Raw genomic sequence first — 27,012 nt, 5'->3', positions numbered from 1 at the left:
ATTTATGACTTTGATAAGAGCTGTTTTGGTACTGTGGCAGGGTGGGAAACCTGATTGGAGGGATTTAACCATGGAGTTTTAGAAAGATGGGCACGGATTTGGGAGGTGACAACACATTCAAGAACTTGGAAGAGGAAAGGGACATTGGAGATGGAGTGGTAGTTTGCAAGGACAGCGGTGTCGAGGGTTAGTTTTTTGAGAAGGGGGATGATAACGGCAGATGTAAAGAAGAGACGGACAACACCTGAAGAGAAAGAACAGTTAACTATTGGCTAATGTGGGGACCAGGAGGGGAGGTTTGATGTTCAGTTCAGTGGGAATAGGGTTGAGGGAGCAGAAGGGTCTCGTGGGCAAGATGAGCTCGGAGAGGGAGATCGGAACGAAACTAGAGAAAGAAAGGTCTCTGGTAGTGGGGAGCTTTAGCCAGAGGGCTATTGGAAGGGAGGGAAGCGTCAGAGACAGTTGATCGGCTTGTCTCAATCTAAGTGACAGAAGTCCATGAGCTCCTCACACTTATTGTTGGAAGTGAGGGTGGAGGAAATAGGGGAGAGGGGTTTAAGAAAACTCTTGCAGTAGGGAAAAGAAGCCGGAAGTTATCTTTGCATTCCAGGGTGATCCTGGAATTGTGAGGTTTGAACAGAAGAGCAGGAGCCGATGGCGCTTTATGTTGTCCAGGCAGATCTGGTAGTGAATGGCTAAAAGCAATTGTCTCCCATATCCTTTGAATTCTGTGTCCCTTGAAATTAAGGGAGTTGAGATGAGGGCTGTATTGGGGGTACGACCAGGGTCAGTCAGAGTAATGGTTTTATTGGGGAGTAGGGCATCAAAAGTGGAGGTGAGGGTGCGGTTGAGCAAATCAGTAGCTGCAGAAATGTGGTGAGTGTACGACCAAACCCTAGACAGTTGTGATTTTGAAAGTGCAGTTGTAAGTGAATTGAGGGATAGTTTCTTCTGAGGCGAATACAGAAGGAGGTAGGATTGGGGTGTGAAAGGGGAATGTGGGTGGCGAGTGATATAAGGACATGATCAGAGATGGTCTTACCTATGAGGGATGTGATGGGACTATCAAGGTCAAGGGGAGTGGCTGTGAATATGGGTTGGAGAGTTTACATGGGAGAAATGTAGGAAGGATAAGAGTGTAGTGAACTCGAAAGAGAGCATGATAAGTTGAGATGGAGGTTGAAATCACCAAGGATGAGAAGTTGTTCAGTGCAGAGGCTGAGGGAGGAAAGCAAAGATATATCAGAGAATTCTTATACTTGGGAGGGTGTTTTTATTTTATTACATTTTATTTATAGATACAGCACTGAAACAGGCCCTTCGGCCCACCGAGTCTGTGCCGACCAACAACCACCCATTTATACTAACCCTACAGTAATCCCATATTCCCTACCACCTACCTACACTAGGGGCAATTTCCAATGGCCAATTTACCTATCACCTGCAAGTCTTTGGCTGTGGGAGGAAACCGGAACACCCGGCGAAAACCCACGCGGTCACAGGGAGAACTTGCAAACTCCGCACAGGCAGTACCCAGAATTGAACTCTGGTCCCTGGAGCTGTGAGGCTGCAGTGCTAACCACTGCGCCACTGTGCCGCCCTGTTAGAGAGTGAGGATTTTGAATGAAAGGTGAGAAGGGTGGAACAAGGTGAGATACACAAAGGATGAGAAAGTGCCAGAGGAGTAGGGAGTCAGACCAAGGTGTGATCTGGTAAAAAGCACCACACTGCCACCATGATGGCTTTGACGGGCCAAGTGGTGGAAGATATAGCCAGGCAGGGAGGCTTCATCAAGGGGAAAGGGGGCAACACCACTCAGCCAGGTTTCCATTAAGGCCATGATGTTAATGCAAACATCCACAATAAGTTCATGGATGGAAAGGGCCTTGTTCACAAGTGAACGGACATTCTGGAGGGAGATGTATAGTGGGCAGTGAGAGCTGATCCGCTGGCAGAGTCCACAGGGTCAGCAGTGGGAGGGGTGAGTTGGGTTGGAAGGAGACTGGCAAGATTAGACCCCAGTGGGCACACTGGGTGGGAAGGTGGACAAGTGAGTGGGATGGGCAGTTGGGGTGGTTGTTTGTAATGACTCAGCGCTGAGTGCCACAATGAGCCCTTTGGAGGATGTCAAGCGAGACACAGAGAGAAGATATAGTCTTATCTAAGAGGGAGTCAAAGCTTGGGAAGGCAGCAGGAAGGTCGAAGAGTTCTGAAGGGTTGGGGTGGGGAATTGGGAGGGCAGCGTACGTGAGACTGCAGAAGTGGAAGGAGACCGTAAAAGAGAGGGGTCTAGGAAGGGTAAAGAAAAAATAAGTAGGAAAAAAGAGCAAAAGCGGCAATAGTGATTGGCTCTGGTCTGGAGTGGCAGGCGTGTATGCAAATGAACCTCGGAAAAGCTCAAGTTACATAGGCCTGGTTACGTAGAAATTAGAATATAAAAAATCCTGGTCATAAAAGGAGATAATAGGAAGGAGCCCAGAGTTAAACTCAGAGGCCCCCTGGTGGGATAACGACGACATAGGTAGGGTGGAGTCAGCATGCAGTATTGATGAACTATTGTCCGAGTTTGGAGACAGGTGTAGCAAGTGAAGTCTAGAAGCTATATGAAGGTAGAGTAGCGGAGGCCGCACTCTTGGTATTTTCATGGGAATGAGGGTGCAGGAGATGTATGTTGATCCCCCTCACCGGTGGTATGAATTTTAAAATAAATTGATAGGCTTTTTTTTTTAAAAAGAACTTGGCTTTGCAGTTGTATCTTCATTCAGTATGATGCTGGGCTGTTGTCAGTTACGCTGATCGTGTAAAGTTAAACCCAGCTTTGAAATGATAGATGTGTAGTATGAGCATGCTAATTCTTAAGCCTATTTAATTACAAATTTATTTGAAATCTTGAAATACTTAATTCCTGCTTATATCACTCTTTTTTTTTAAACATGTAGTTCGAGCTACCTCCTGCCAGCCGTTCAGGTCTCAAGTGACCCACTAGAAAATGAGTTCCAAGTATTTAGATTTGACTGCAGATGAGAAAGAAATGAGCAGTTAGTCTTTTGTACTTGCTCCATTTGCAATGACAGCTCCAGCAGTATTTTGAGATTATTCTCTCTTCCTCTGCCCCCACCACCCCCCCCATCCCCAGAAATTAATAATGAACCTATTGCCAGAGATTAAGCATACTCATGGTCAGCATGGGTTATTTCCATTGGTAAGTCAGTTGAAGACGAAATGCTGTAATCTCCAGATAAGCACTAGATACCTAAAGGAAGAGATGGGGAAAAAATACTTGTGCAAAGAATTATCAGCATTTGGAACGCTTTGCTATAAGTGGAGATAGTAAAGAAACAGAAAATGCGGGAGAAACAGATTAATCGACATCTGTACAAAGCACCGACAAGCTAATGTTTGAGGCATGCAGCTATTCAACAGAACTGGAAAAGTGGATAGTGAGCAGACATTTTAGTAGAAATGACTGTTAGGATTGTGGTTGGCTGATGCATGTCATTTGGTAGAACCTCATGTTCTCAAAATTTGAACGTGGGTTAAGCAAACCCTAAATGACGTATATTTGAATAATGAAAGAGAAATTCAAGCCTTTTTTCTCCCCAGAGTATAATAACCAAGTTACTGTTCAATTTAATCGATATGGTTAAGATTATGAAAGCATGGGATAGGACTGATAGGCCCATCCTGTTTCCAGTAGTTGAGCAGATCTGGAATGAGGTGCCATATGCACAAGATTAAATGGAAGAGATTTAGAACAGAGCAAGAGAAACTTACTTAGAGTTGAGGCTGTAGGATTCACATCTGGGGCTTGTGGTTGAGGCAGAAGCTATGTCAGCATTCAAATTTGATTGGATAGGTAGAGGAGGAAAAAGAGGGGCAAGGCAGATAAATGTGGCTGGACCACAGGGTTGAGATTCTGTTTGTACATGGGGCAAACATCAACATGGACTGCTTGGGCTGAATGAGCTATTTTTGTGTTTAACTTAATTTGTGTATTTCTACGTACGTTTCTTTTCAGTAGATGTCAGCTTGGTTCGGTGGTAGTACTCTTGCCTCTTGAGTCAGAAGGTTGTGTGTTCAAGTCCTACTCCAAAGACTTGAGCACAAGATCTCTGCTGACGTTCTGGTGCAGAACTTAGTGAGTGCTGCACTGTCGGAGGTGTTAAACCAAGTCTGCCCCCTCAGGTGGAAATAAAATATCCGATGGCACTATTTTGAAGAAAAGCAGAGAGGTTTTCCTCACTGTCCTGGCTAATATTTATCAGTGACTACATTTCAGAAGTGTTTCATTGGCTGTTTTGAGATGTCCTGAGGTTTTGAAAGGTGCTATTTCAATGCAAGTCTTTTTACTTCAAAGTGCAGTAAGCAAGTATGACCAGAGAACACAAATTAGTAAAAAGTAAATTTAGAGCACACTTCGAAAGAAAATTATTTCCTAAGCATATACTTGTTGAGTATCCAAGTAGTGAAATTTACAATTATTCTTGGGAAACATTTCTAACCATCTTTCATCCTTAATTTAATTGACCCAGATTTTGTTTGTATTCAGGTTTATGGTAGGGTGTGGAAGATGTGACGATTGGTTTCACGGAGAGTGTGTTGGGCTGACACTTGGCCAAGCCCAGCAACTGGAGAAGGAGGATAAAGAATATATTTGTTTGAAATGTTGTGCTGTGGAAGATAAAAAGGCTCCACCAGTCAACCATAGTCACACAGTAAAACATGAGTGTGTGCAAAATGACATGGAGAAAGCAAAGCCTGAATTATTTCATGAGCACGCAATCCATTTAAAAAGCGAAAAGCTGATCCATTCAGAAGAACTAAATACTACAACTAATGCTGCTGGTGTAAAATCAAAAACAGAAATAATAGAAAAGTTCGAGCAATTCCCAAATAAGAAACCCAAGGTCAAAATGTTAAGAAAGGTAAGATGTGTTTTCTATTTGTACATCTTGTATCCAATTTCATTTAGAACCAGTGCTGCTGTGTAGATTTATCGTTGTATATGCAAACAATATCTTGGACTCCAACTTCAGAATTTATTAATGTTTTCTCGTAATGAGTTTATAAAATCACTATAACCCTAATTTAAAAAATGATACTGCTAAGCACGCTCTTAAAGACCTGAATTTCCTGGTGTTGCAGGCTGATATTGGATTTTCAATGCAAGCAAAAGTACAGAGTAGAATTCCTTCCTTTTATCACAAGTGGAAATTATAGATTTGTGGATATATCTTGTAATTCAATTATCGTTGCTGCTTCCTACAGTCCAACTTTGTATAAGTTCTTAGACTTCATAAACTTAAATGAATTCATACTTTCAATGTTCATTGCAAAAGAATCTTGGGTTAAAGGCCTGCTCGGGTCTCCAAATGAAACCCGACACGAGCCCGACCCGACCCAAGTCCTTTGACTTTTTCCCGCACCCGACCCGACCTCAGTACCGGAATATAATCAACTTTATTGAAGAGGTTATGCTCTACCTTGGGTGGAATTGCTCACCGCAGACTAGTGCGGAGACCAAAAGCACGTTTCCTGCCATGACATCTTGGCTGTCACTGTGTCCGACCCGAGCCCGAACTCCGGACCCGGAATAGCGAATTGATCCGAACCCGGTTGGGTTCCGGTCGGGAAGCCATGCTCTGTCTTGGATATTAGCTTATTACATTTTACTATTTGACTGTAACTTGGATTGTGAGGGTGCCATGTTTTGAAGTCAGCACTGACTGTTATAATAATTGTCCCAAGAGGTCGTTCACACAAAAGCTGTCTATGTTGCAACGAGTTTTGTTTCTTTATCAGACAGTTTGCAGCCGCTTAATTGGAATCTGGAATATGGATATAGTATTGCCTGTGTATCGCAGTCATGATGATCATTTTCATGCTACTATTATCCAAAACTCTTTGAGGACCTTACAAATTAAACTTGCACTGTTGGAATTGATCAAGGGCCTTTGATATTCGATATTGAGTGGTCACAAAGCAACAGCTTGGATATAAGCATAGCCTCAGCAAAACAACACCTAATACATCAAACTAAACTTTGATAATTATGGTTGCCTTTGGACTTGTATGCAACTGAGCTGTGAGGAGTTGGACTGATTATATGTTTGGTTACATTAACAGCGAGAGTAGATTTGGTCTGCAGCCCTTCGCCTTGACAGTTGTTACGACCAAAGTGGGAGGAGTGCACTGTCTTTTCCAGTTCCACTTCTGCACAGGTCACAACAGATATTTAAATGTTTATCCAGTTACTAATGTGGTCAATCATAGACTCGTATTTTATCCCAGAATAAAATACACGAATCAGGTTTCTTTAATAATGAACAAAATTATCAGTTTATTATAAAACAAGACTTAACCAGTAACGAAGCAAAGCATTATTTCACTGATTAAAATATGAAAGTTCCCTTTTTACCTTAGCCCCTCATACACACACACCAGTTAACCGAAAAATAGAAGTTTCCTTTTTACTTTGGCCAAATACTTGCTAATTCTTGAAGAAAAAAGAGAAGTAATGGAAAGCTGTCGCCCCAAATATGCGTACCAGGCTGTCACTGGGACCTTTCTAGAGCAGTTCATTTCAGGTGACGTTCAAGATCAGTTTGACAGACTTTCCAGGAGAAATGCAACATCAGGAGTTTCTGGCAGGCTTTTCAGGAGAAATATAACATCAGTTTTTCTATTTCTTACACTTGATTCTCAAGAAGTTCTCAAAGAGATGGAAAAGGGTGCTGATGATTGTGTTCTTGGCTGGTTTTCTCCAACTGCCTTCAAGACAGTTCACACCCCAACACACTGTGCAAAGCGAAACCATAAACAATATCTCAAGAGTCAAGCCTCCTGACCCCTAAAAATCTGGATCTGTCACTTCTCTGTAAACATCTCCCCCAAGTTAAAAAGCCCTGCTGGGTATTTATGTGAAGACAGGTGACATCCAGTAAATGCTGTTTTCCAACAAATGACCCCAGTGAAAAAAAATCCATGGAATCCTTTTCACTTTTCCCAAATAAAACAATGTCCATAATTCTAAAATACATGAGTCCTCAAAAAAAAAATTTAGAATCACGGGCGTAACACAAATACATTTCTCATTTGTATTGGTGAACTATACAGATCTGTTGGGCTCAGTACCTTGAATTACAGAATCAAATAGCAGTTACCTTTGGTAGAGTCTCAATGTGTGAATCAACACTGCTTTTGGAGGTGATTAACCTCATCTTCAAAATGTAACTCATCCGGAAATGGTTCTCGTGACTTCCAGGAGAGACTACTGCAATTCTGTTGTAGGTTCTGATAAACTGTCCTCCTACTACTCTGCAACTGAACTTTGATGCATTATTCTGGTCATTTTGTAATTGAGATTGAGTGGGCACATAACATGGGAATGAACAGAATGGTATTTGAAGATGAAGAGAATGTTTAAGTTCCATTGGAATGAAGTAAACCCTAAAGAATTATGATTTTATTGCAGTGCTCTAATTTTATTTTGCCTATTGTAAACCAAACAAGAATTCCTGTACACTGAGTAGTTTCTCTTTAAAAGTGCAAGTTGCCCAACTGTCAACCACTGGTGCTTTTTATCGTTTTTATTATAAATCAATTGTTCAGAATGAATGAAGTGCTCACTTTAGAAATGGTTCCTGGAAGGGAGGGGGCATGGGGGGAAAAGAGGAAAGCCTTTGTGAACTTGTGTAAGTGTTGAGCAAATGCATGTGATTGACTACCAAAGAATAGTAAAGTTGATTATTGCTTATTCCAAGCATATGTTGATTATGTTAAGTCTTTGAATGTGAGCATCAGACATCAACCACTCAGTTTCTAAGCTGTCTGGAGCCATACTTTTTGCTGCCAGCCAGAAATTTTCTTGGGAGAGGAAGAATGGGGAGCAATCGCTCTAGGCACAACAGTATGTGTTAGATATACTGAGGTGTTAAAAAATCTCATGTCGGTATTCAAACAATGGCTGTCGACTGCTCAGACTTAGCTCTGTTTTTTAAACGCGCTGTGAAGCTGAGATACACTCTTAGATTTACTGTACAAGCCAGTTATATAATTCTAAAGAGGTAATTTTAAACTGATCTTAATTTTATCCTATTCTGTTGTATTTCTGACTATTTGTGAATAGTAATTCTGAAGCCTAAAACACTGCAGCAAGGATAAATGAGACGTCAAAAATTGAGAAGACTGCTTTAGCACATGCAACATTATTGACCTTTAGAGTAGGATTCAGCTTGCTATAAACTACCTTTTAAAAGTCCCTTGGCAATTTTAGAATTGGATGTTCAGTAAAGTTAAATGCCAGTCATAGAATTAGAATATGTATACTATTGCACAGTGAGGATAAGTCAAATGTGTCAAAGGCTATTCAGGGCTCGGTTTATTCCTGTTAATTTTGAGATTGTAATATATGCTACTAAAGTAACAAATACCAGCAATTAGCACGATTGGGAAAGTTCTCATTTCAGAATATTGGCTACCAACTGGCTGGGGAGTTTACCGAAAGAGTTCAAAATGAATAAGTTCCAAACAACTGTTCAAAATCTAAGGCTGATGAAAGCTTCAATGTGTTGCAATGAAAAATTGTAGAAAGCAAAACCGTCAGAAAACAGAAAAATCAAAATTGTTTTGAGGCAGAATAAAATTTTTTGGGTTAACAGGAAAAACTGCCACAGCACATGCATGACTTGCACAATTCCAGAAACCATTTTAATTGACATTTTTAAAGGAATATGCTAGTTAAGGGCTCCACAGTGCTGCATTTTCAAGAAGCTGGATGGTAATTGCCTAGGAAACCCCATAGCCTTTCCTCAAAGACCATTTGCCCATGTATTATTGTCCACATCTGCCCCTATATTGGCCTCTTTGCTGAATCTCTCATTGTCTTTGTCACTTCCAAATTCGACTACACCAATGCTGACCTCCCTCATTCCATCCTCTAACTACACTCTGTCCAAATTTCTGCTGCACACATCCTGCCCTTCCCCACCACTCATGTTCTTGCTAACCTGCATTACCTTGCTGTGCCCCAATGCATGAAGTTTAAAGTTTTATCTTTTAAATAGCTCCACAGCCTTGCCCCACAATCTTCCTATGTTAACCCTCTCAAACAACCCATTCATCTTGTCTGTTGGTTTTTACATCACCTCCTTGTCAAGAGTATTGTTACTGGCATTCCCTCCCTAAACCCCTCCATCTCCCTCTTTAAAAAAAAATAATCTCAAAATCCATCTCTGGCCAAATCTATCTCTCATTTCTATTTTTGGCAGATCCTATTCTTGCTTTCGCCACCTCATTTCTAAATCCAGCTTTATAAAATGTGCATTTGTTTTGACAACTTGAATTTCATTTTGAATTAACAGCTTTTGAATACGAAATTACATGTTGCTGGCTTCTGGAAGGCCGCAATCTTTTGAGGAAAAAAAATACCAGGGAATGATTGAGAGTACAGTTTGAGGCTGTTAGCTAATACTAGGTACTGTCCCATTTTTCTGATTTAGTCACAATGATACTGTCATAGCATTACCTTGAACTACAGTACTGTTGGAATCCTGAGACCACTCACCATATTATATTGGGTACAAAATATATAAAGTGCTCGAAACTTCCTGTTTGTCATTCCTATTTCCTGTGTCGCCCATTGTGACATTTAGTAATGCCTGCTCCTTTCATGTTTAATAAGGAACATTGTAGCACTTGTTAGTTACCATTTTATTTGGTTTTCATTTACCTTTCAGTCCTAAAAGGTGGTGCAGTAGTGCGAGTTGCCCAACTCAACTTGCCATTATATTTATACTCCTTTTTTTTGAAGAGATACAGCACTGAAACAGGCCCTTCGGCCCACTGAGACTGTGCCGACCAACAGCCGCCCATTTGTGCTAATCCTACATTAATCCCATATTCCCTACCACCTACCTACACTAGGGGCAATTTACAATGGCCAATTTACCTATCAACCTGCAAGTCTTTGTCTGTGGGAGGAAACCGGAGCACCCGGCGGCACAGGCAGTACCCAGAATTGAACCCGGGTCACTGGAGCTGTGAGGCTGCGGTGCTAACCACTGTGCCGCCCCCTTTCTTGTGCCCTTCTGTACACATTAGGTTCATTCTGAATTTACTTCTGAGGCATTTCCCCTCCAGAATTGGTCTTCAGTTGGTAGCCCACTGAGCTGTTCTGTGATTATCACCATCAGTGGCTCTGCTTCTGCACAGTGCTGAGCTTCTGTTTGTTTAATTCTAGTTTGTTCAGCTCTGATCTTTTGCATTTAATCATGGCCTGCTTAGTGCCAATTGTTTTGCCTTTTATTTGGTTCTAAAACACTGGCTGCTCATCAGGAATGTTGAGGGACATTTGCTATATAAGTTATACAGCATACATTTCCTTGCAAGTGGCTTGATTACTTTTGAAACCTTAACATAGCGTCTAACTCAGGAGTAGGTGACTTCTAGCTTTTAACGAAATTGAATTTAATGAGAGTGACATTGCTAGTTGTATTATCCTTACCGTGACTGAAAGTAATTCCAGTTGGGAACTTGACTCGTTGTTCAGGTATGATTTTAAGAATTAAATGGGAGAGCCACAGAATCGTAGGATGGTTACAGCACAGAGGAGGCTATTCGGCCTGTCATGTCTGGGTTGGCTCTGAACAGTAGTTCAGTACTGGCAAGAATGACCTATCAGCAAAACAAGACAATTCATTTTTTTAAAAATTAGGATTCATTAACTATTATTACAAGTTGCCATTTTTCTGTCTGACTTTGCCAGTGATGCGTCTTTTCTGAGGGTAGCCCTTCGGCGTGTTCACTGTCCAAACATCCCATGCTAGAAAACTAACAATCTCAGCCAATGGCTTCAAAAAAAGCAGGCAAAGCTCCCAAGACTTGTCCACTTAAAAAAAAACAGCTTGAGTGCAAACTTAAAATGCATGAAGACAAGGAGTTAAGACTGAAATTGTAGATGGTATATGTGCTTGCTATAAGTTAAGTTGTATGTAGACCAAACATTAGATTTTTGATGTGAATGTGAGGAGATGATTTATTTTCTAGGACAATCAATTGCATGAACCCATATTTTTGTTGCTTTAGTTGGGATGTTTTTTCTGGTATGTTGCAGCCTGGTGTAACTGGATCTTTCAAACCAAAATAATGTATGTTGGAAAGCTTCTAGACATTTGAAATAACATTAGTTGCTGAAGATTTCAGTTCCTTTCACTGGCAATCTTCACATGACACACATTATTGATTTGTGAACTCAAACTTTTGATGACATCCATCAGGACTGATCCCAACTAGCAATACAGTCTACACTCATTAGATAAAAGTGCTTCATTATAGCATCTGTCCTCCTCCTGACCCACAACATCTCAGGCAGGTAAGAAATTACTTAACTTAAAGGCATGCCAGTTTAATTGAAATTTATTTTTAAGTAGCTGAAGGAGGGTTATAGCTGATTCAGCATCATCAAACAGTCCTGAAGCCAAGTTCTGATTTTAAAAAGTTGTACCAAAATATTAGGTTGTATTTTTTCTCATTTAGATGCTTAATAATCGGTGTATTGAAAAACTTCTTTTTTCAAAAAGTTTGAGACTGGAAATGATTTGGAAATAACAGGTGAAGTTTTCTGGTGATATTCCTTGCTTCACTATTTTTAACAGCAGCATTACCTACTTAGAATAAACAGGTTGCTTCCCCTTTAAGTAGATAGACAAATAACTTGCAAAAAATGTGAAAAGTTTGCCTACAACCATTGGCAAAAATAATTACTGCAACAATAACTTACTGTTAATCTATTAATTGTGCATCAATGGTTTGATCATATGTAGGTGAAGGGTGTTAATTGGGGTCTTAGTTGAGCACTTATAAGCAGACACTCACTGAGACTGGTGTGGAATTTTGAGTGAGGAGCTACATGTTTGTAATCCTTTTACTGTGCACAATAAATGTGAAACTGAGTAAAGATGGGCTCTAGCATTATGCTTCCATAATAAGAAGTTTTCTGGAGTTTAACATGGTGGCTTAAAGCTGAAGGTTGGAATCTAGGAAATATTGCATAGAAAACTAAAATCTCAAGGGTTATTGTGGAAAATATGGCAGAAAGCAAGTGTAAATTGTCAGGGTATGATTATTCTCCAGTATTCTCGAAGTCTGAACTATATGACTAGTGGAAGAGTGAAGTGGATATGTGGATACAGGTTGCATCTCTGCCAAAGAGGAAACAAGGTATGGCCTTGGCATTTCACTTCCTACCAAAAGTAAAGTCAGAAGTGAAATGTTTTGTGACTTGGATACTGATGATAGGTTAGGTTTACTGTTAGAATTCTTGGATGAAATATACAACAAAGATGGCCTGAATCTGTATGAAGCATGGTCAGCCTTTGATAGATTTCGGAAAACAGATGGTTATTCAATGGAAGGATATATCATGGACCTTAATAAGCGGTATAGAAGAATGAGAAAATTTAATTTATAGATCCCTGGTTCAGTGTTTGCTTTTAAATTATAGATTGTGCTAGGGTCTCACATATGGACAGGCTCCTGGTTCTAACTGGGGTTTGGTTCTTGGACAAAGACTCCTTGTTGGATCAAATGTCTGCTGCTTTAAATATATTGCTGGGGAAACAGTCATTTCCTGCAGCCCCGGTAGAACAAGCAGGGCATTCTGCGGTGACACAAAGAATGGAGGACTCAATATTTACTAGATTTTGAAATAGTACAGATACTGGAAGCAGGCATAAGTACAGTGGAAGATTTAAAGACAGGAGGAATGAGGATGAAAGCACCTTGAGCAGGTCTGACTATTACAATGGAAGACAGAATTGGAACTACAGTCATAGGCAAATGAATCCCAGGAATGCCCAGCAACAGTTAATAGATGTTTCAGATCTGATTCGGGTTAAGGGATAGGTCAATAGAGATGCAGTGCCAGACATTTAAGGGGATATTTCAGAATACATAGAATAGATACTTTTCAAAGTGCAAGAAAAATTCCAAGGGTGGGCCCTGCATCTGTGGCTAACTAAAACAGTTAAGGATAATAAACTTAAAGAAAAAGCCCATAATTGCGCAAAGATGGGAGGCAAGTCAGAAGATTGGACAGAATATAAAAAAACAAAGAATGACTAAAAGATTGATAAGGAAGGTAAAATTAGAGTAGAAGAGAAAGCTAGCTAGAAATATAAAGACCGATAGTGAGAGTTTCTATAGATATTTAAAAAAGAAAAGAGTTAACAAAGTGTGCGTTCGTCCTATAAAATGTGAGTCTGGGGTATTAATAGTGGATAATGATATGGCAGATGAATTGAACAGATATTTTGCATCGATCTTCACTATTGAGGATACAAGTAACATTCCAGTATTAGCTGTATGTTGGGAAATGAAAGGGAGGGAGGAACTCAAAAAAAATTACCATCACCAGGGAAGTGGTACTGAACAAATTGTTGAAGCTGCGTGCTGACAAGTCCCCAGGTCCTGATGGACTTCACCCTAGGATGTTAAAAGAAGTGGCTAGTGAGATAGTTGATGTGTTGGTTTTAATTTTCCTAAATTCCCTAGATTCGGGAAGGTTCCGCTAGATTGGAAAATAGTGAATGTAACTCCTTTGTTCAAAAATTCAAGCTAATCAAGCAGAGTCAGCATGGTTTTGTGAAAGGGAAATCATGTTGAACCAATTTATTGGAGTTCTTTCAGGCAGTTACATGTGCTTTAGATAAAGGGGAACCGGTGGCTTTATTGTACTTAGATATCCAGAAGGCATTGGATAAGGTGCCACATCAAAGGTTATTGCAGAAAATAAAAGCTCATGGTGGAGGGGGTAACATATTGGCATGGATGGAAGATTGGTTAGCTAACAGGAAACAGAGTAGGCATAAATGGGTCATTTTCTGGTTGGCAATGGTGGTGTGCCACAGGCATCTGTGCTGGGGCCTCAACTTTTTACAATTTATATAAATGACTTAGATGAAGGGACCGAAGGTACGGTTGCTAAACTTGCTGATCACACAAAGATAGGTAGGAATGTAATTTGTGAAGAGGACAAAAGGAGGCTACAAAGGGATACAGATAGGTTAGGTCAGTGGGCAAAGACCTGGCAAATGGAATTTGATGTGGGAAAGTGTGAAATTGTCCACTTTGGCAGGAAGAATAAAAAAGAAGCATATCATCTAAATGGTGAGAGATTGCAGAGCTCTGAGATGCAGAGGGATCTGGGTGTCCTAGTGCAATAATCGCAAAGGTTAGTATGCAGGTACAGCATGTAATTAGGAAAGCTAATAGAATGTTATTGTTTATCGTGATGGAAATTGAATACAAAAGTAGGGAGGTATGCTTCAGCTATACAGGGCATTGGTGAGACCACATCTGCAGTACTGTGTACAGTACAGATCTCCTTATTTAAGGAAGGATGTAAATGCATTGGAGGCAGTACAGAGAAGGTTTACTAGACTAATACTTGGAATGTGCGGGCTGTCTTATGAGGAAAGGTTGAACAGGCTAGGCTTGTATCTGCTGGAATTTAGAAGAGTAAGATTGAAACATATAAGATCCTGAGGGGTCTTGATAGGGTGGATGTGGAAAGGATGTTTCCTCTTGTGAGAGAATCTAGAATTAGGGTCACTGTTTAAAAATAAGAGGTTGCCCATTTAAGACAGAGATGAGAAATTTTGTGTCTCAGACTGTCGTGAATCTTTGGAATTCTCTTCCTCAAAAGGCGGTGGAAGCAGAGTCTTTGAATATTTTTAAGGCAGAGGTAGATAGATTCTTGATGAGCAAGGGAGTGGAAGATTATCGGGGATAGGTGGAAATGTGGAATAATTAGTTCAGCCATGAACTTATTGAATGGCGGAGCAGGCTCGATGGGCCGAGTGGCCTCCTCTTCCTAATTCGTATGTTTGACTCAAAGTATCATTATGTAATGAACTGCCCTGAGTGGAGGGGCAGAGTTCTCGAAATAAAACACAACACAGAATTTTGAGGCAGAAGAGGAAGATACTGATGAATCTGAACGAATTGTACTAGTCACAAGAAGTTTAGTCCTGTGATGAATGTGTTATTTGCGGATTTGTTCAACGTGCTGTATTGGATAGTGCTTGCACGTCAACAGTATGTGGAACTGATTGGTTACAGTGCTATCTGAATTCACTCAGTAGTGAGGATCGCCATAAGGTTAAGAAGTATAAAAGTACTACCAGCTGTAGGTTTGGTGATGACGACACAATGAAGTCACTGAAGAGAGTTGTAATTCCGTGTAAAAAAAAAAAGCTGGGGCAAGCCAGTACTGATCTAGTCTCTAGTGAGCTACCTTTACTGTTGAGTAAGCTTTCAATGAAAAAGGCACAAATGAAACTTGATATGGAGCATGATAAGGCAATTGTTTTTGGGAACTCAGTGAATTTGCAGTTTACCCAGGCAGGGCATTATTGCATCCTCTGAACAAACCTAATGTTTCTAGTCAAGAGTGTTAGAGAAGTATTAATGGCATCAGGTGTTAAGAATCAGAGAGATAAAAGGCAAATTGTCTTAAAGTTACACAGACAATTTGCTCACCCTTCTTATCAGAGATTTAAAACCCTGCTAAAAGATGCAGGTGTGAGTGATGAATATACAAGGATAATAGAAGAGGTTAGTGAACAGTGTGAAATCTGTAAAATGTATCGGAGGACACCATCACATCCTGTTGGCAGCCATCTATTGGCATGTAACTTTAACGAGATAGTTGCCATGGATTTCAAGATATGGGACAAAGACTAGAATATTTTCATTCTACATTTTATAGACCTAGCAACTAGATTTAGTCTTTTTACAATAATAAATAGTAAGGGTAAAAGGATGATTATAGACAAAATTGTGGAGAAATGGATAGGGACTGGACTTGGGGCACCAGCTAAGTTTCTGACTGATGGAATGGAATTTGCCAATGACAAGTTCAGAGACGTGTGAAAACATGAACACTATTTTTATGAATACTGCAGCTGAGAAAGACCTTTCATCAATGGGCTTTGTGAAAGGAATCACACAGTGGTTGATGAAATGTTGCATTGAATCTTAGCTGACCAGCCAAACTGCAAGTTGACAATTGCCCTGGCGTGGGCGGTTCATGCGAAGAATTAGTTTCACATGGTTGAAGGATATAGTCCCTATCAATTGGTCTATGGGGGGAATCCCAAATTGCCTTCTGTACTGTGCCACAGTCCTCCTGCTCTAGTATGTATTACAATTAATTCAATTTTTTCTATACATTTGAATGCTTTACATGCTGGGGGATGGGCTTTCATCAAGGCTGAGGTCTCTGCGGAAATTTGCAGAGGTCTGAGGCATCATTTAAGGCCATCTGAGGCGAAATTTAGTTCAGGAGATTTGGTGTATTATAAAAGAGAGGATCGTGGGGAATGTAAAGGCTCTGGTAAGGTAATCGGTCGTGATGATAAGACAGTACTTAAGCATGGAAATCGAACTGTTGAGGTTCATTCCTCGCGATTGATCGGGGTTGATTACAAAATCTCAATCTGAGCTGCAGAAAAAGGGGAGCGATGCACCTTGTACCTCAAATACTCATGTGTTTTGTGATGAAGGTCCTGAGGCACAGAATGTTAGATCTAAGGTTGAACAGTAATGTGAGCAAGCATGATGCTCAGGAAAGAGCTATCACGTGCAAAGGACAATTGCCCCGAGTAAGTACTCAGGTGACATATATTCCAGAGAGGTCTAATACATGGAGGGATGCAACAATTGTGGGACATGCAGGAAAATCTACAGGCAAGTTTAAAGACGATGGCCAAGAAGCGAGGTCCGTGGACTGGCAGAATTGGGTGAAAGAGTGGAAGGTAAGAAAGCACAGTGAAAGTTCTAATAGTGGGTCTGGAAGTGACTCTTGCGTAAGGAAGCGATCATGTACTGGAGAAAGAGCCTCCGATAGTGTGCGAGGGAGATCTTCGAGCAGCAGTCCTGAAAGACATCAAAGTGGTAATAGAAGCTGCAGTTTGAACAGATTCCACAATGAAACGAAGGTTAGAGAATGGTCTCGAATAGAAGCAGAAGTCCTCATGACAATGAAGTTTTAGTGGCTGCCAATAAACTTGAGGATAAACTAATAAGAGAAGCAAAACATAAGGAATTAAAGAGTTGGAGAGAGTTCTGAGGTGCCAGATAGGGGACAGCCAGCCTTGTCACATGGATTTGTACTGAATAAGTCCTTCCCAGTGGAACTTATAAGGCTAAAGCTAGGCAAGTTGCGAGGAGTTTTGAAGAGCGACTGGGTGATACTGATGTTAGAGTGGATTCTTCTAGAGTTGGAAAAGTTATCTTAAAATTTTGGCTCTTGGCCACATTTTCATGGGAGTGTCGATCCATTGACATAAAAGCTGCATTTCTGCAAAGTGATGTACTTCTCTCTGAAAAGTATCTGAAACCACCTAAAGAGGCAGCAGATACAGAAGGAAAACTATGGAAACTGAACAAATGCGTCTATGGCCTTAATGATGCTTCCAGGGTGTAGTATTTCTCGGTGAGATCTGTTTTATTGAAAAACCGATCCTGAACTCTTTTATTGGTATCACAAAGGGAAACTTTCTGGCATCTTTATGATGCACGTTGATGATTTCTTATGGGGTGTATTACGGCCAATTGAGGAGGGATTCTCAGGCTCCCCTTTCGCCCCTTCTCTGGTTTGACTGCAGCAGGGTTTATCCTTTTTGAACACAGTGATTGAACTTATCACCTCAGTGAGGGCTTGCTTCTGTTCCACTAATATAATCGCCAAAGAACCAATCAGACAGGTTTTTCTGGAGTTTAAACAAGATATAAGTTTATTATTCTTGACACTCTAAACCAGTTAAAATTACTAAAAATATGCTGTGCATTCACGCACTCATTCACACGAGAGTCACATGCGCACACACAAATAGATTACAGAGGGCAAAACAGAGTTGGGTGGTTGGAGTAGCATCAGGAATAAAGCAAATTTAAATCCTGAATATCAGTCCCAGAGTCCTCAGTTGAAAGTGTCCTGAAGTCCTCGATGAGTCACGTGCACAGTTGCGGGCTTGCTTCTCAGGTTCCAGAAGGCAGAAGAGGGGGTTCGATCCTTGTCCCCAAATTATTTGTGGTGGTGGTCTGTCGGCTGTAGTAAGGGTCTTTATTGGAGAGAGAGTGAGATAGAGAGCGAGCGAGCTGCTGTGTGGATGGCTTCTTAGTTACTGTCCTCTGCTTTGAGTGACAAAGCGTAGTCTCTCCAGAGCTGCACAAGTAGTCACATGACATTCCCAAACCTCTGTTTTTAGTAAGGTCCTTCTGATAGTTTCTCTGATATTCAAGGCTTTACCCATCAAGTTGTCCATTCACACTTGGTGAGGGTTGGCTCTTTCAAAGTCAGTGGGTGTCGATGGCTCCTGACGACTGTGTTGATAAAGCCATTTCAGGTAATTTAATCAGACAGCACCCCATTCTTCTGGCTAGGTTGAATCAGTCATGTTTTTCTTATTTGTGGGATGTGGGCGTCGCTGGCTAGGCCAGCATTTATTGCCCATCCCTAATCGCCCTCGAGAAGGCTGTCTTCTGTCTCATTCTTTGGTGTTTCAAATGTAACTTCCAGTGGCCTTCTTTGCTGCCAGGTTACTCTTTTTTTAAAAGAAGTTATTTGTAAGAATTTCCAGCAAAAGTCTAAGGCAAGGTTCCAACCATTGAAATTAACATTTCCCATTTGGCATGTAGGGTTTTCATGATAGGTGGTACTGCAGATTTTGAGAAATATGTTATTAAGATTAGGACAGAATTTAAGATTGGGAGTCGGGCTTGTGAGGCCTTTAAATATATTGGTTTAGATATTAAGCAGACTAGGTCTGGAATGAGTTTGAATCAACAATCCTATTTAGAGTGTTACTCCCATCCCTGTGAATCAGGTTACGTTATCACAGAAAGAAGATATATCTAAAGCAGAGACTGAGCAATTGCGAAGCTTGTTTCGTCAATTAAACTGGTTGTGCACTCAGACTAGGCCTGTTGCTAGTTTTGATGTGCTGGAGTTAAGCACAGTGATGAAACATCCAAAAGTTGAGAATGATTTAAGGGCAAATAAAACGCTGAAAAAACTAAATCTGGAGAAATGTGTACTGAAGTTGCTATCCTTAGGTGACCCAAAGAACATGAAGCTAATAAATTTTAAATAGCTTTACATGCTAATCATGCCATGGGTATTTGAGTGCAGCTGGCTTCATAATATTTCTGATGTGTGAAAATGGGAAATGTTGTCCTTTAGCTTGGGAGGCAAAGAAAATAAAACAGGTTGTTAAAAGTACTTTAGCTGTTGAAACACTGGGTCTTGTGGAGGCAGTGGATATGGGATTCTATTAGTCAAATACTTTGGGTGAAATTCTGAACAAGGGACATACTGAAGATAGGATACCCATTGAATGTCATGTGGATAAATCTTTCTTTGTGGGATAGTTTTCACTACAAAAAGTGAGAGTGCGAAAGGACTACGTGTTGACCTTGCTGGATTAAAACCAATGCAAGTAATCAGCTATCCGATTGTTTTACAAAAAGAAATTCTAGTACAAAGAAATTGTTAGGGGTGCTCGCGGAGGGGCGTCACGCAATGTAATACTTTGTACCCAATATGGAATTTATTTTGATTGATTTTTGAAATGTTCTTTGAGCTTGCTAATACTTTGTGCATAACATGGAATTTATTTTGAAATGTTTGAACATGTTAATCCAAGTTGTATTATAGAAGAAAGAAGGGAATCTATTAGTTGTGTATCAATGATTTGATTATTTGCAGGTGAAGTTTGTTAATTGGGGTGTTAGTTGAGCACTTATAAGCAGACACTCACTGAGACTGGGTGGGGATTTTGAGTGAGGAGCTACATGTTTGTAATCCTTTTACTCTGCACAATAAATGTGAAACTGCATAAAGATAGGCTCCAGCATTATCCTTCCATACAAGCTTTCTGGAGTTTAACACTTACATTTGTATAGTGCCATTAACATAGAAAACATCTTAAGGGACTTCAAAATTACTGCACAGTAAATATCTAAAAATATAATTTGCAGGAAAAGGCTTGGGGAGCTGAATTTGTACTCTCCAGTGAACATGACTGACTGCCTCCAGGCTGGACTTTACAATCTATTATATTAATGATATAGTGTCACTTCTCCCATGTCCTGCAGTTATTGGCAGCTGTAATATAGTGTGCAGATTCTTTTTTGCATTCTACCACAAGGGTGTATGTAAAATTAAAAGTTTTCAAAGTTACAGATTATAAGCTGGGTTCTATAGGTCACCATGTACAGTTAGTGCCCTGTACTAAAATCCTAAATATAGGAACTTCTGTTTAATTGCGTAACGTAAATTCGTCATTATTCCATCCCTGCAGGTTCTGATTAGTTTTGCCAGCGTTGTGACAGGAATGCTCAAAGCTTCTTAATGCATTCACAACAAGAGACCACCTCCTTATGTTCAAGAGAAGCGCAGCCATTCTTTAAGAAAATAAATCTTCATGACACCCAGCCAGGATGCCCCGAAATGTTTGAGAAAAATATAACTTGTTTTAGAGCTGCTTTTTAGCACCTATGTGAGTGATTTTGGAATAAACACAGTTTCAGACAATGACAAGTATCGGATCATCTGCCGTAAATTTTTGCACAGCCTATCATGGAAGAAACTAACATCTGCATCTAACAGTCTTCGGTTTCATTCTCCAGTAGACTTGTTTCTCACAGTTGCCTAACCCACCTTCCAGCTTATCTGGTTGATACAGGTTGGATATCCAATATCTGGCTGTCTGAAAACCAGACATTTTGTAGTCTGACACCTTCTGGAAGCTACCAGAGTGGGCTTACTCTGGCTTATGACTCTACAATTAAATGGAAAATGTCCAGGGTCCATGTGAATGTGTAATGATTGCCTAGCTCATGCCTCAAACCTTCCAAGAATTACTCCGTGGATAGAAAACAGGGGCAAGAATCGTGACTTCATTCCTACTCCCCGAAGTACAGGGGCACTAAGACCGATTTGTACGAGCAGACTCAAGACAGGCCAGGGATAGAATCCAAGTCCTTCCTGTTCTGCACAGCTCAGCAACGCACAGAGCCATTCAGAGAATTCTAATATTTTTTAATTGTGATGCAGCATTGGTATTGTGCATCATTTGCAGTTTTATTAAAACAGGAGCAAATTTCCCAACCACTTCAGGTTTATGATTCTGTAAATGTGTTTACAGTATAATAGAACGTATTGCCCTTGGCATGGTGTGTTTGCAGGCTGCTGTGCTTTTTACTTTTATTTTAATGAAAAAATACTTGCTAGGTGTTTCATGGCAGGTGATTTATGAAGCTATTTGAAGGTGATAAACTATTCAAAATCCAGGAAAATCCCAAATCCAGCATGGTCTGAGTCCCTAGGGTGCCGGGTTTGGATGCTGCCTTGAACTTTTACAAAAAACGGAATTTCTTCTCAAAGTTTGAACAAGCTAATTTATGGCGTTTGCATATGTCCACAGTTTAAGTCAAACCCTTGCTTGCATTTCTGTGAAGTTGTAGGGAAGACAGTTCTAAGCATGGATGCTTCAATTCATATGTGAAGCTTTGGGCTCCAACTATTGGAATTTTTAATGATCGGAAAAGAGCTGAAAAATAATTTCTTTCCGCTGATTAAAGTTTAAATGGCAACTAGTGGGTACCAGGATTTTGTTAACTTTTAAAAGTTAACAGCTGTATTTATACCACAGAAAATGCTTATAATTGTCTGTGTCAGACTGCCTCTTCCAAGTAGTCTGATGCTCGCTAAATGGTTGCTGCCTTGCAACTTTAAAACTGTAAAACCTTAAGGCTTGTGCAGTATAGTACTTCTAAAGTGAAACTGGCTGGTTTTGAAACCATACCAGTTTATGCCAAACCCTTGCTTGTATTTCTGCGAAGTGAACTATTTGGGTGCAGGATAGTGAAGGGGCATACATTAATCAGAACGTGACAGGAAGGGACAGAAGGGGCAAGCATATGAGTACAGCAGAACCAGAGTAGGTAAAAATGGTAAAAAGTCAAAGCTTAAGGCTCTTTATCTGAATGCACGTAGCATTTGTAACAAGATAGATGAGCTGCCAGCACAAATAGAAATAAATAAATATGATTTGATATCTATCACTGAGACGTGGTTGCAGGATGACCAGGGCGGGAAACTCAATGTTCAAGGATATTCGATGTTCCGGAATAATAGGCAGAAAGGAAAAGGAGGTGGGGTAGCTTTGTTATTAAAGGAAGGGATCAGTGCAGTTGTGAGTAATGATATAGGTGTAATAGATCATGATGTAGCATTAGTTTGGGTGGAAATAAGAAATAGCAAGGGAAAGAAATCACAGGTGGGAGTGGTCTATAGGCCCCTGAGGAGTTGCCTCTCTGCAGGACAAAGTATTAATCAGGAAATAATGGAGGCGTGTAAGAAGGGCACTACAAATATCATGGATGATTTTAATCTGCATGTAAACTGGACAAATCAAATTGGCAAGGGTAACATGGAAGAGGAATTTGTAGAGTGCATCAGGGATTGTTTCTTAGAACAATACGTTGCAGAACCTACCAGGGAACAGGCTATTTTAGATTTGGTAATGCATAATGAGGTAGGATTAATAAGAGATCTCGTAGTTCAGGATCCTCTAAGGGAAAGCGGTCATAACATGGTAGAATTTCAAATTCAGTTTGAGGGAGAGCAGCTCGGGTCTCAAGCCAGTGTCTTCAACTTAAACAAGGGCAATTACAGAGGTATGAAGAAAGAGTTGTCTAAAGCGGGCTGGGAAAATAGACTAAAGGGAAAGTCAGTAGATGAGCAGTGGCAGACTTTTAAGCAGATATTTCGTAACACTCAGCAAACATTAAAAAAAAATCATTTATTCTGGTCAGAAGGAAGGACTCGATGAGAACTATGAACCACCCATGGAAAGCAAAGGAAGTTAAGGAGAGTATCAAATCAAAAACAGAGGCGTACAAAGTGGCAAAAGCTAGTGGTAGGCCAGAGGATTGGGAATTTTTTAGGAACCAGCAGCGGATGACCAAAAAACTAATAGAGAGAATTAAATTGATTGAGAGTAAATTGGCAAGAAATATAAGAACAAACAGCAAGAGCTTCTACAGGTATATAAAACAGAAGAGAGTAACTAAAGTAACTGTGGGACCCTTAGAGGATGGGACTGGGGAATTAATAGCAGGGAACAGATAATTTAAACCAATATTTTGCATCGGTCTTCACGGTGGAGGACACGACAAACATCCCAACAATAATAGATGAGCAAGGTGTAAATGGGAGGGTGGAACTTGTAACAATCTCTATCACGAGGGAAAAGATGCTTGACAAATTGATGGGAATAAAGACAGACAAGTCGCCAGGACCTGATGACCTGCATCCAAGGATTTTAAAAGAAGTGGCTGCAGAGATAGTGGAGGCATTGGTTGTAATATACCAAAACTCACTGGATTCTAGTAGGGTACCAGCGGATTGGAAAACCGCTAATGTGACACCCCTATTCAAGAAAGGAGGGAAACAGAAAGCAGGAAACTATAGACCAGTTAGCTTAGCATCTGTCATTGGGAAAATGCTAGAGTTATTAAGAAAGAAATGGGACATTTAGAAAAATATAATACAATCAGACAGAGTCAACATGGTTTTATGAAGGGGAAATCATGTTTGACAAAGACTTGCAGATTGATAGGTAAATTGGCCATTATAAATTGCCCCTAGTATAGGTAGGTGGTAGGGGAATTGTGGGGATGTGGTAGGAATATGGGATTAACGTAGGATTAGTATAAATGGGTGGTTGATGGTCGGCACAGACTCGGTGGGCCGAAGGGGCTGTTTCAGTGCTGTATCTCTTATTAAAAAAAAATGTTTTCGAGTTTTTTGAGGATATAACAAGCAGAGTGGATAAAGAGGAACTGATCGACGTAGTGTATTTGGACTTTCAGAAGGCTTTCGATGAGGTGCCACATAAAAGGTTATTGCACAAAATGAGAGCTAAGGGTATTGGGGGTAATGTGTTGGCATGGATTGAGGATTGGCCAACACACAAGGCAGAGAGTCAGGATTAATGGGTCTTTTTCAGGTTGGAAAACCGTAACTAGTGGGGTGCCGCAGGATTGGTCCTAGGGCCTCAACTATTTACTATCTATATTAATGACTTGGAGGAAGGGACCGAGTGTAGTGTATCCAAATTTGCGGGCGATACAAAAATAGCTGGGAAAGCATGTTATGAGGACACAAATGAATCTGCAAAGGGATATAGATAGGTTAAGTGAATAGGCAAAAACTTGGCAGATGGAGTTCAATGTGGGAAAATGTGAAGTTATCCACTTTGGTAGGAAGAATAAAAAGGCAGATTATTATTTAGATGGAGAAAGACTACAAAATACTGCAGCACAGAGGGATCTGGGTATTCTTGTATATGAAGCACAAAACGTTAGCATGCAGGTGCAGCTAGTAATTAGGAAGGCAAATGGAATTTTGGCCTTTATTGCTAGGGGGTTAGAGTTTAAAAATAGGCAAGTCTTGTTACAACTGTACAGGGTGTTGGTGAGGCCACACCTGGAGTACTGCGTGCAGTTTTGGTCCCTGTATTTAAGGAAGGATATACTAGCATTGGAGGCAGTTCGGAAAAGGTTCACTAGGCTGATTCCTGGGATGAAGGGGTTGTCTTATCAAGAACGGCTAAACAGGTTAGGCCTTTACTCATTGGAGTTTAGGAGAATGAGAGGTGATCTTATTGAAACATATAAGATTCTAGGGAGGCTTGACAGGATAGATGTTGAGAATATATTTCCACTAGTGGGGGAATCTCGAACGAGGGAACATAGTTACAGAATAAGGGGTCACACATTTAAAACAGAGATGCAAAGGAATTTCTTCTCAGAGGGTGGTGAATCTCTGGAATTCTGTACCTCGGAGAGTTGTGGAGGCTGGGTCACTAAATGTGTTTAATCTCGGAGAGTCGAGGGTTATGCGGAACAGGCCCGAAAGAGGAGATGAGGCCTGGTACAGATCAGCCATGATCTTATTGAATGGCAGGGCAGGCTTGAGGGGCTGAATGGCCTACTCCAGCTCCTATTTCCTATGTTCTTATGTTATGTTCTTATTACATGATCTGTTTTTGGAAGCAATTCTGCAAAGTAAATGTACTAAGGTAATGCAAGAAACATTACAACACCTTCACAGCTGAAGGCAGAAAGTACCCTCATGATTATCACTCCTTTTAACTATAATTTCATTATATTAAAAATGGTGAGTGGTTCATATTTTTCTAACTGAACTATACCTGTGGATATGCTGTAAGCAGAGTATTTTGAAAGGCTGTTATACCATCGCCAGCCTTCCAGACATCAGAAGCTGCCATTTATCCTTTTAATTCACAAGAATGCTTGCTTAACAGGCTCGCAAACTCTGCCATAAACTAAAGTTATCTATCTAGCAAAAATATAACTCAATATCTTATTTTTGCCTCTGAAGAGGTCCCAACTGTGGACCCGCTTTAAAATGGTCCCATGTGACCTGCATTGAATTGTAATTGTGAATATATTGAAAACTTATGTTCATGTCTCTTATCTAAAGCCTTGCCTGCCCCCTACTCCGGCACCTTTCTCCAACCATTTAAATGTTACTCTGCCAGCCAACCAATAGCTCCCACCCTCGATACTACCTCCAAGGGGGCGAGTAGCAAAGCAAGAGCTAAATCTTGGTGTATCTCTGGTATTAGTTTAAAAATGCTTGTCCATCCCTTATTTCAACTATCAGTACAAACCCCATCCCTTTCGAACTGACCCAAAATTTGTCCCAAATTCAACTCCCCCACCCCATCCACTGAGTACCATTCCTCCATCTTTCCCCCTCGGTCGTTGCCCTAAAAGTAATACTTTCAATAAGCTTTGCCATTCTCTCTGACCTGCAAAATGGCTTATTCAGAGTTCAGAAGCTAAAACATTTTTTTGCTGAAAATAGAGAGTTAGACTCTTTAATTTGAGGAATACATTTCCAGCAATTCCAGCCTATGACTCTTAAAAATCATTGCAAAAAGCTTGTTCAAATAATTGTAAAATCAGACAGCCAGATGGCTGTGTTGCACTTTTAGTACTTGGAACATGTTTCTTGCCATATCTACATGCCTTAACACATATTTCACACTGGATAAAAGTTGACTGAATATGCATTACTTTCTCTCATCCAAGGAAAAAGTGAATTCTTCAAGCTTATTTTAAATTCATTCATGAGGTGTGAGTATCACTGGCAGTGACCATGTCTAATTGCCCTTGAGAAAGTGGTGGCAAGCCTTTGTCTTGAACCGCTGCAGCCTGTGGGGTGTAGGTGCACCCACAATGCTGTTAGGAAGGGAGTTCCAGGAATTTGACCCAGCGATGCTGAGGAGCGGGATGGTGTGTAGCTTGGAAGGGAACTTGAAGGTGGTGATCTGGTGTGCCCGCTGTCCTTTTCCTTTTAGGTCCGGTCGCATATGAACATACGAATTCAGAGCAGGAGTAGGCCACTCGGCCCCTCAAACCTGCTCTGCCATTCAATAAGATCATGGCTGATCTGATTGTAACCCCAACTCCACATTCCTGCCTATCTCAATAACCTTTCAATCTCTTGCTTATCAAGACTCTATCTACTTCTGCTTTAAAAGTATTCAAAGACTCTGCTTCCACCGCCTTTTGAGGAAGAGAATTCCAAAGACTCATGACCTTCTGAGAGAAAGAAATTCTCTTCATCTCTGTCTTTAAAAATAAAGGGTCGCCCATTTAACAGTGACCCCCAGATCTAGATTCTCCCACAAGGGGAAACATCCTTTCCACATCCGCCTTGTCAAGACCCCTTAGAATCTTACAGGTTTCAATCAATTGGCATCTTACTCTTCTAAACTCCAGTGGGTACAAGCCTAGCCTGTCCAACCTTTCCTCATAAGACAGCCTGCCCATTCCAAGTATTAGTCTAGTAAACCTTCTCTGTACTGCCTCCAACGCATTTACATCCTTCTTTAAATCAGGAGACCT

The 27,012-nt window shown here is 40.6% G+C and overlaps 1 protein-coding gene across 4 annotated transcripts in view; it reads left to right on the top strand.

Annotated features, from left to right (window-relative positions):
• Positions 1 to 27,012, top strand: part of phf3 (PHD finger protein 3) — a 170,302-nt gene that overhangs the window by 39,729 nt on the left and 103,561 nt on the right. For all 4 annotated transcript variants that reach the window (XM_068020146.1, XM_068020145.1, XM_068020144.1 and 1 more), the window contains one exon: positions 4,550 to 4,925. In XM_068020146.1, the coding sequence (XP_067876247.1) occupies positions 4,550 to 4,925 (376 nt within the window). The remainder of the gene's footprint in view (positions 1 to 4,549; positions 4,926 to 27,012) is intronic.

This window comes from Heterodontus francisci, chromosome 3 (genome assembly GCF_036365525.1).
Source record: "Heterodontus francisci isolate sHetFra1 chromosome 3, sHetFra1.hap1, whole genome shotgun sequence".
NCBI lineage: Eukaryota > Metazoa > Chordata > Chondrichthyes > Heterodontiformes > Heterodontidae > Heterodontus > Heterodontus francisci.
Note: the sequence above shows the minus strand (reverse complement) of the source record. Positions and strands in the feature narration are given on the sequence as shown.